Source organism: Capsicum annuum, chromosome 9, assembly GCF_002878395.1.
Source record: "Capsicum annuum cultivar UCD-10X-F1 chromosome 9, UCD10Xv1.1, whole genome shotgun sequence".
NCBI lineage: Eukaryota > Viridiplantae > Streptophyta > Magnoliopsida > Solanales > Solanaceae > Capsicum > Capsicum annuum.
In genome coordinates this window covers 2996639-3007404 of record NC_061119.1, presented here as the reverse complement: position 1 = coordinate 3007404, position 10766 = coordinate 2996639, and the positions used below count along the sequence as shown (strand labels likewise).

Genomic DNA, 10766 nt, shown 5'->3' with positions numbered 1-10766 from the left:
TATAAAAAATCAACTTTAATATTATTATTTTTAATCTAAACAATAGAAAAAGTTAATCTTTTTTTTGGATTCATTGTATTTGACTGAGTGCTTTAAATTAATTGCATTGTCACCATTGCAATAATAAAGGTGAAGTAGGGCATGATCATTGATTTATTAGAAAGAGTTATTTCGAGATAATTAATTTCGAGATTAGTTATCCCATTAGGTCATTTATCCCGCATTAAATATGAGATAAAATAATTTTTTATTTTATTTCAAAATTATTTATTATTTATATCTCACACCAAATGACCTTACAATACTTGAAGAAAAATCTAATCTAAATTCGTCATACCCTACCTCATCTTTTTTAGTACGATGATGACAATGCAATATATTTTAAAATATCAAATAGGAAAATTCAATCAATTAAAAGAAAAAATATGACTAATATTTTATCGTAATGTTTAAATTGCTTTATTAATTATTCCTCCATCCTAATTTGTGTAACGTAATTTGACTTGACGCGAATTTTAAGGGTAAAACAATTATTTTTAAAGTTAAATTATTACTAAATATAATATAGAAATGTGTCCATCTTTTTGAAATAGACTAAAAATAAAACTTTTCATTTAAAAATAAATATATTTAACTATATTATAATTTATAAAGTAACTTTGTTAAGTACAATTATTGAAGTTCTCTATGATGGAAAAACAAGAAAAAGTTGTAGGGTACTCCATTATATGCCAAGAAGGAGAATAATAAATATTTCTGTCTCCGTCTCATTTTATCTGACATCATTTCTTTTTAGTTCGTCCAAAAAAAAATCATTTTAACTTTAAATTCGTCTTTTACACTTAATGAAATAATTTATAACTACACACTATACATAGCGATTATTTTAAATCACAAATTTCAAAAATCTGACTTTTTTTCTCAATTAATATCACATCTAATGAGAATTTGCCACTATATATTAATATGTATATAAAGGATCTCTCACATTTGTGTCTTAAGTAGTCTCTTATATCTAAAATTTTCTTCAATTTAATTTCAAGAATGGCAAGTAATTTGAAGATGAAAAATGTGATGGTTAATTATGATAATGATAATAGTGATGATGATGAAGATGAAAAGGTTACTGGGAAAAAAAAAGAATTATTGGACCTTCCTTTGGAGAAATTAAACCTTGGTCCTAAAAAGAAACTCCTTGTGCTAAGTCTTGGTGGGCTACTGGTCGATAGGGTGCATCGACGCAATGAATCAGCGGTCCGGAGGTTTACCCCGGACCTTGCTCATGGCAATTTTCTCGGTACGCAGAGAATTTCTTCTAACTTTTGTTGTTCTCCAGACGATTTAAATAAAGTGTAACATGAGCGTAGGATTAGCTAGGTTAACTAATGGATCGGCTCACTTAGCTAGGTATGTAAGCCACGTTACATGACGTTTTTAGTAAGCAGAGAGTTTCTTTAACTTTTGCTGTTCTCCGGATGATTTAGAGTGTAACATACGTGATGGTGTTAATATAGACAGTATTAGAGCGTACGATTAGCTAGGTTAACTAATGGATCGGCTCACTTAGCTAGGTATGTGAGCCACGTTACATGGCGTTTTTAGTATGCAGAGAGTTTCTTTAACTCTTGTCGTTCTCTAGACGAATTAGAGCGTAACATACATGATGATGTTAATATTGACAATATTAGAGCGTACGATTGATTAGCTACGCTAACTAATGGATCGACTCACTTAGCTAGCACGACATAGGGTCGTACGTGGGCCCAAAAAATATTTTTAATACATGTATGAACGTGCATGCGACTTCTAGTTAAGGGCAGAGGCACAGATTCATGATTTAAGATTTATGAATTTAATTTTTAAGGTCATTGAACACGTTCTATATTTAAAGTTATGAATTTATATCTTCTATATAATACATCTTTACTTAATTTTTGCACATAAATTCATACTCCGCCCTCACATATATTTTTACCCTTGATGAAACAATTTATAAGTACACAATATCTTTTCCTTTTATTTTCGTGTTATTAATCAAATATAATCACATAAATTAGAACAAAGCGAGCAATATATTAATATTGTTGTTTTTTATTATTTTTTTTTTTTTTTTTTTGGTTCCAAAACAGTGTTCAAGAGACCTTATTGTGATCAATTTATGAAGTTTTGCCTTGAAAGATTTGAAGTTGGATTATGGTCATCAGCCATGGAGTTAGTATTAATTTATTATTTTAATTAATTAATTAATTATTCTTTATGAATTGAGCTAATTATTGTCACTTTTTTTTTAACTTTTTTTTGTTCATATTATTATAGTCGAAACATGGATCCAATTTTTGACAACATCATGGTTGGCCTTCGAAAAAAATTGGTATTTATATGGGTAAGTGAATTTTATTAATTTAATTTAGTTTAATTTAAAAATCGAAAGGGAGCTTTGCAGTAACTGATATAGTTATTGTCGTCTGACCTGGAAGTCCACGGGTTCAATCTTATCGGGGTATAGTTGTGTACAATAAACCCTGGTTCGGTCCTTCCTTGGACCTAGCACGTTGCGAGAATTTTAATATATCGAACTGTTTTTTTTTTTTTTTTTTTAAGTTAAATTTTATTTTTTTCAGGATCAAGATAATTGTATTGATAGTGGTTTTTCAACTGTGGAGAAGCACAATAAGCCAATATTTTTGAAGCAATTGAAGAAAATATGGGAAAATAATTCTTATGGTGGAAGATTTTCAGAATTTAACACACTTTTGATTGATGATGAACCACATGTTGCTTTGCTAAATCCAGTAGGTTTATTTTAATTAATTTATTTAGTGAAAAAAGTTTGAAATATATCTAAATTTTGGCGACAATTGTTGTGACACGTCTCAACTTTGCGGGGTCTTATGACCCCGTAGATCATTTTTTACCGTATTTTTGTGAAATATATTTGCCCAGCTAGGCCACTGCGTGAATACACGCGCACTGAGCGCGTGAGAGTCGGAAGTGGTTCAGCTATGCAAATATATGCCACAGAAATACGGTAATAAATGGTCTAGGGGGCTCATAAGACCCCGCAAAATTGAGACGCGTTACAATAATTTTCGCCAAAGTTTAGATATATTTCAAACTTTTTTTTTCCATTTATTAATTAATAAGAGGATTAGTGAGACTAATTGGTAATTCTTGTTTGATTTGCAGCCTAATACAGGTGTTTTTCCTCCTGCTTACAAAGTTAGAAATAGGGGAGACACATTTCTTGGTAATAAACTCTTATCTGATATTTATGTTTGGTTAATTTTCAATTTATTTATTATATATGTTATTCATTCATTTTAATTTGTGTGTCTGATTTTAATTTGACACAGTGTTGAACATAATAAAGAAAACTTCTGAATCTTATGGTTTTAAACTAATGATAAGTTGAATGTATCAGAATATATTTTAATCTTGTGGTCTAAAACTTGTCATGTGAAAAGTTAGTATAATGTTTCATTTTTTGTCTGTTCTTTAGTTTTAACGTAACACCTGGTATGTTGTCGGTAAGAAGTTCCTTTTCCTTTTCTAAACTGCCCGAGTGGTCTACCCAGCTAACGGGCAAACGTGGACCGCAGTTTGGCTCACCTTCTTCTTCTCATTTGGGTTGGGTTGATCGTCCAGAAGTACTGTAAGAAGGAATGAAACCTCCAGTTTTCGTTGTCCAAATGTGAACTGCAGATGACCAACTCTAGAAGCGAAACACAAATCTGTTTTTGCTATTTTCGATTCTTATTAAGACGACAATCTTAAAAACGTCGTGTGAAAAGCTAATATTATATTATTGCCAAAGATTAGAAAGAGATATTTTCTTTACATGAGCTGAAAATCAGACGAACAAATTGAAACAGACAGAGCTTATATTGTTTGTTGGTAATATTTTTTTTGGTAGGTCCTAAGGGTGAAATGCAAGAGTTTTTGGATGGTCTTGTTGATGCCAATGATGTTCCAACTTATGTTAAGGGACATCCATTTGGACAACCTGCAATAACAGATTCTCATTCTGATTGGGATTATTATGTCAAGATAATTCGCGCAGCGAAAGATCCTGGATTCGGTGTTTCTAAATCTGATTCTGATTACTCTGATTAAGTGAATGTTTTCTTCTTCTTATTATTATTATTAGTACTAGTAGTAGTTTGATGTAATAATGATCTATGCTGTTTGGACTTTTCAAAACTAATCTTGTATCTATATGGATTTCTTAAAAATATGTTGCCTTTGAAGAATCCACACGCATCCATCGTCGTTTTTAAAGAGTCAGAGCAATATAAATAGTGATATAACTATCTTTGAGATTTTACATGTCTATGTATGAGCTACAAATGGTATGACTGTTGTTTTTCAGATATAAAATCTGTATTAATTCACAAGAACTTTAGACACAAGTTCAGACAACTTATGAACTGTCAAAATGAAGTTTCAAGAACTTTAATCACAAGTTCAGATAATTTATGAACTTTCAAAATGAAGTTCAAATTATTTTCTGAAAAAAAAAAAGAAAGTAAAACCAACGTAAAAAAGAGATGAAGACAGAAAGAGTCACGTCCACCGAATTCACGGCGTGTCCTTAAGGAATTTATTCCCCTCAAGTACCCAAAGTTAATGAAATATATCCTCTCCCAGGATAAAATGATTCACTTCAGCAAATAGATGTACCCTAAATTTGCCGAACAACGAACTCACTTAACGATTTGTTATTTTTAGGAAGAAGATGTTGTCTTTCATTTGTAATTTTTTGTTTTCACCTGAAAAAAAATTCAGGTATTTATAGTCAAAAGGTGCTGCTTCGAAAAAGAAGCAATAATTCTTAAAAAGATGCACTATTTCGAATCGTCACCGACCTGCAAACATCACCAATACGCGTAGGTGGTCCACATGCGGCCGCAGGTCGCTTATTGTACAAAAACAGAAATTACTTCCAACTAGCATCAATGTAATATAATTATCTTATATATAACGTGTAACATGAATTTAATAATTTTTGTTCAAACTTATACATATATTAACTAATTTACTAACTATTACTACTATATATTCATTTGAAATCATTATAGAAACTTATAAATTTTAAATTATGAATTCGTCTTTTTATATAGATATCATAATCTAAATAGCTGTACACATTGTCATAATGTCTCCCTCAGTTTTAATTTAAACCACAAACTAAGGCTAATTTTTAACCTATATAATCTATGGTCCAAAAAAGCTAACACAAAATATTTATGAAGAATTAATCAAACATATAATTTGTAGGATAATTTAATTATATGTTAATGAAACACGAATTATATTGAAATAAAATAATTATTATTGCTATTGAATTTGAATTTTTAATACAATTCTTTCAAAATATCTTGAGAGATTGAAAGAAGAAGAGAGGATAAATTTCTATAAAATTCACGAAGAAAAGTAGTAGAAGTTTTTTCTGAACTCAATTTTATCGATCTTAAGTCGTATAACGGTTAAGAGGCTCGTACCGTTGCGTCTCTTCCTTTCATTTCTTAATTTCAATCGTTTTTGGCCATTTTCGGAAGGTGTTAGCTCACGGTTTGGTGGATGAACTGGAGGATCGGTGTAGAATCTGGGGGAAAATCGACTGACTATCCCCCAACGGACTGTGGGTGGTTCGGCGGGACCACCTAGGTCATTTTGGTGGTCAAATGGACGAAATGAAACAAACATGTCCTTTTTACGTGACTACTGTCAAATATCAACATACATTAAAAGAATTTATAAATAATTTTGGTCATATATATACATTAATTTACCTTCTCGTTGTTTCACTTTATTTAACACTATTTTTTCTATAATTCATTAAATCAATTTAAAGCTATATCGCTCAAATTTTATAAAAATATTGTCACACTCATATTAAATTCTCCAAAAATATATTACTTCTTAAAAAATCAGACACATATATATTGCTAGATATTTATAAAAATATTATCGTATTCATATTAAATTTTCCAAACATATATTATGAATCAGACACATCAGTATTTATAAAGAGTCCGAACAATTTAAATATAAAATGTCTCAAATTTGTCAATTGACTCATCAAACATCAAAATTGTCAATAGTGAAATAACGTAAATCACGCCAAGTGAAATGGTAAAGTATGAAAAATTAAAATAATATTAAGTTTTTGTCTTTGACAGGCCATCAATTTGTTTTGCTTTTTCCTATCACTAATGAATACTTGACAGTCCAAAAGATAATGAAATTCATCATTATTATTTTGGACATATGTCAAAATATATATAATATATATATATATATATATAAATACTTTAAATCAGAAAGAATTTTTTAATTTTAATTTTTCACGTAATATAGTAAATTATTCATTTTTGATTAAAAATTTTAAGTTTTAGCCTAAAAATGAAGTGGTTATTGATAGAAAACACTTTACTCCTCAAAGTAGAACTCAAATCAAGATAAGTATCAGAAAAAAGAAAAAACAAAGTTGACGTTTCATTAAATGACTACTAGTGCCATATTTTGACTGGGTAGCAAATAACACTACAAGTTAATCCCTCCGTTCACTTTTACTTTTCATGTTTTGGTTCTCAAGAGTCAAACTGTTGGCTGAGTTGCAAATAACACTGCAATTTAATCCCTCCGTGCGCTTCACTTGTCATGTTTTGGTTCTCGAGAGCCAAACTGTTCACTGAGCTGCAAATAACACTACAAGTTAATTCGTCCGTGCACTTTTACTTGTCATGTTTTGGTTCTCGAGAGTCAAACCGTTGACTGAGTTGCAAATAACATTGCAAGCTAATCTATCTGTACACTTTTACTTGTCATGTTTTGGGTTCTCGAAAGTCAAATTATTGACTGAGTTGCAAATAACACAGCAAGTTAATCCATCCGCACACTTTTACTTGTCATGTTTTGGTTCTCGAGAGTCAAACTGTTGACTGAAGTGCAAATAACACTACAAGTTAATCCATCCGCGCACTTTTACTTGCCACGTTTTGATTCTTGAGAGTCAAACCGTTGACTGAACTGCAAATAACACTACAAGCTAATCCGTGCGCGCACTTTTACTTGCCACGTTTTGATTCTTCGAGATTTAAAAGCTCTGGCTTGAAACACAAATATTGAAAATGAATTAAATACAAAGAATTGACATTACATTAGAACAACACAAAGCAACCAAATAACTACTAGTTAACATAGTAGAGTAAAACATAAGTCCATGACATTTGAACATGCCAATTTTGCAGCAAGATGCTGCAAATTTGAAGATAAAAACACCAATGACAAGGAGGATTACCCCTCTGAGGATGCTCGAAAATTAGTAACCGGGGAGTCCATCTTCGGTAGTGGCAACAGAAGGGGAAAGAGAGTTACGCGATTCATCATAATCTTCGCCTAATGGAGATTGTTCAACTCGAATCTCCTCGATCAACTTAACAACTTGTACCATATTAGGTCTTTTTTCGGGTTGTGACACTACACAAGCCATAGCTACATGCAGCATTGACACCAATTCCTCCTCGATGTTCTTGTACCTCAACAGTTCTTGATCAAACACTTCAGCAGTCCACTCGTCCCTCACTACTGATCGAACCCATTTAGGCAAATCGACCGCTAACTCTTCCTCATCAACGCGAGGTCTAGTCGGTGAAGGGTACTCAGAGGGAGGTTTACCTGTCAACACTTCTAATAACAGTACACCAAAGCTATAAACATCAGATTTCTGAGATAGCCTCTTGATTTCGGCTTGTTCGGGTGCTTTGTATCCTCCTAATCTAGCTATGGCATGAACAGGATTCAAAAGCAATGACAACCCAAAATCAGATATACATGATACTCCATTTTTGTCAAGTAATACATTGGATGATTTCACATTCCCATGTGGGATTCTTGAATCTGTATACTCTTCATGAATGTGAGCTAGTCCTCTAGCTGCACCAAGTACCAAGCTAATTCTTGTTGTCCAATCCAATGGAATTCTCCCTGGTCCTCTGTGTCCTGTTACAATCAAGAAACATAGAACTCATGATCAATGTTAGTGCACTAACCAATGCCGGTAGCTCGGACTCTCCGGAAATGTTGCGGAAACCACATCAGATTCTCCAAAAATGCACTATTTTTGGAGGATCCAGCGTGCACCTATCGACGTTTTTGAAGAGTCCAAGCAATGTAGACCTTAACAACCCCCCAAAAAAGGAACAATCTTGAATTACAAAACATATTGCACCCGTGTGGGGATTCTCCAAAAATACACCATTTCTGGAGATTTTTGGAGGATCTGACACAAATCTCTCGACATTTTTGAAGAGTCCAAGCAATATAGACCTTAACAAACCCCCAAAACGACAATCTTAAGATACAAAACATGTCGCACCCGTGTCGCATCCTCCAAATATGCACTATTCCCAGAGATTTTTGGAGGATCCGACACGCACCTGTCAACAGTTTTTAAGAGTACAAGCAACATAGACCTTAACAACCCCCAAAAAGACAATCTTAAAATACTAAACATGGCGCACCACCGGATTCTTCAAAAATACACTATTCCCAGAGATTTTTGGAGGATCCGACACGCACCTGTTAACAGTTTTGAAGAGTCTGAGCAACGTAGACCTTAACAACCCCCCAAAAAACACAATCTTGAATTACAAAACAACCATTAAATCTTTGACATAAACATTTACCATGAAGAAGTGAATGCAAACTCCCATTAGGCATATAATCATAAACAAGCAATTTTTCTTCTTTAGCATAATAATAAGCTCTAAGTTTCACCATATTTGGATGCTTAATCTTCCCAATAACATCCATATACTTCTCAAACTCCTGTCTTCCACATGGATTTGCATCTTTCAATCTCTTCACAGCAACAACAATCCCATCATCAAGAACAGCTTTATACACAGTTCCTAAACACCCTTTACCAAGCATCTCAGCTGATGCTCTTAACAACTCTTCAAGCTCAAATTGCTTCCTCCTATCGAAAAACACGAGTTTACTCTTATCAGTAGCTGTTGTACCATCACTATCACCACCTGCATTGTTAGCGTAAGCGCGCTTTTCGCTGGAATAACTACTCCTCCTCTTCCCAACTTCACTACCTGACATTGAAAAACTACTCTCCCTTGAATACTTGCCGCAGTAATACGCTACCATAAACGAAACTATAACCAACAATGCCACTACGTTTACCATTATTATCGCGACTACCCCTCCTTTACTCAACCCTTTTCGCGCTTTCTTCTCGTGAGGTTCTTCTATTGTTGCAGGAAAAGAACTTGGATTTGAAGGAACTGTTCTCCCTTCTGCTGATCCCTCACATTGTGGTAAACTCCCAATTCCACATAACCCCTCATTCCCTTCGAAGCTTTTTTCGCCAAAACGATCATATAAACCATTTGGAACAACCCCATTGAGCTCATTATTCGATACATTCAACTCTTTAAGACTTTCAAGAGAACTCAAAGATTTTGGAATGTTCCCAGTAAGTTCATTGTTCTCTAAACGAAGCGTGATCAACCTCGAAAGATTGGATATCTGTATCGGAATTGGACCAATGAGATTGTTGTTAGAGACATCAAGGCGTAAGAGGCGATGCAGGCAGGAAACTTCCAATGGAATTTCCCCCGAAAAGTCATTACCTGATAGATAAACGAGCTTAAGATTGCTACATTGTGTGATAGGTTTGATACTTCCATTCAACCTGTTGTTACGAAGGTCAAGAAGCCGAAGGAGAGGTAATGAAGAGAGCGCGGTAATAGGTCCTCGGAGATTGAATGAAGGAAGAATTAGAGAAGATACGCGGTTGTTTATGCATTTTACGCCCAGCCACTGCGCTGTGCATGCAGTTGTGGAGTTGGTTGGCACGGTCCAGTTGTGTAGGAGAGTACCGTGGATGTCGGTTTGGGATCGGAAGAGGAGGAGGGCGGCGGTGTCGTTGTTAGCACCGCCGTAGATGGTGGTGGAGATGAGAAGTGTAAGGAGGAGAATGGTGGAGGGAAAATAGTTCATTTTTTCTTGTTTGGAGTTTAAAGCATAGAGGGCGGGAAGTGCGCAATAAAAGGAACACAAAGTAGAAATTTAAGGTAGGCAAAACAACATAAATCCCGACAGTTTAGAGCACATCCAGAGAAAATATAATTTATTTTTTCTTTGTAAAGATACGTAATTAAAAAAGGGCAGCCCTGATGCACTAAAGCTACCACTACGCGCGGTTTCCGGAGAAGGGCCCACCACAAGGGTATAGTGCACGCAGCCTTTCCTTGCATTTCTGCCAGAGACTGTTTTCAAGGCTTAAACTCGTGATCTCCTGGTCACATGGCAGCAACATTACCAGTTACTCAAAGGCTCTCCTTCAAAGATACATAATTAGCTCCCGATATATTTTTTTCGATTTTGAATCTGTTGAAATAGATAATACATCCAACAAAGATATATTTTTCCTCCCGATATTTTTTTTCGATTTTCGATCTGTCGAGATGCATAATAAGCAGCTTACACATCCAATGAAGATACAATCTTTATCTTTGTAAAGATACATAATTAGTTCTCGATATATTTTTTCTAATTTTGGGTCCGTCGAGATACATAATACATTCAACGAAGATACGTTTTTCCTTATAAAGATAGATAAGTAGCTCCCGATATATTTTTTCTAATTTTTGGTCTGTCGAGATATATAATTAGCTCTCTGATACATCAAAGGAATATACATAATTAGTTGAGATTTTTGTAATTACTTTATAACGGTGAATATTTGT

The 10766-nt window shown here is 33.8% G+C and overlaps 2 protein-coding genes across 2 annotated transcripts; one reads left to right on the top strand and one right to left on the bottom strand.

The window, feature by feature from the left end:
* The first annotated feature begins 694 nt into the window (after window positions 1–694).
* On the top strand, window positions 695–4254 carry LOC107843180. The gene is made up of 6 exons (XM_016687380.2): window positions 695–1297; window positions 2130–2211; window positions 2317–2383; window positions 2622–2792; window positions 3187–3247; window positions 3914–4254. The coding sequence occupies exons 1-6, from the start codon at window positions 1045–1047 to the stop codon at window positions 4111–4113; spliced, it is 834 nt and encodes a 277-aa protein (XP_016542866.2). The 5' UTR covers window positions 695–1044; the 3' UTR covers window positions 4114–4254.
* A 2863-nt stretch (window positions 4255–7117) lies between these two features.
* On the bottom strand, window positions 7118–10086 carry LOC107843181 (leucine-rich repeat receptor-like protein kinase PXC1; the record flags this gene model as incomplete). Its single annotated transcript, XM_016687381.2, has 2 exons — window positions 7118–8004; window positions 8691–10086. Coding segments are annotated over 2 exons (2076 nt in total), but the record flags the coding sequence as incomplete, so codon positions are not given.
* Window positions 10087–10766: the final 680 nt, after the last annotated feature.

What these genes read in the sequence shown, in the direction of transcription:
- LOC107843180 (XM_016687380.2), top strand. Translation starts at nt 1,045, where the DNA reads ATGGCAAGTAATTTGAAGATGAAAAATGTGATGGTTAATTATGATAAT. An exon ending in TTATGGTCATCAGCCATGGA is followed by an intron (nt 2,212 to 2,316) that starts GTTAGTATTAAT and finishes ATATTATTATAG; the next exon opens with TCGAAACATGGATCCAATTT. An exon ending in TAGGGGAGACACATTTCTTG is followed by an intron (nt 3,248 to 3,913) that starts GTAATAAACTCT and finishes TTTTTTTGGTAG; the next exon opens with GTCCTAAGGGTGAAATGCAA.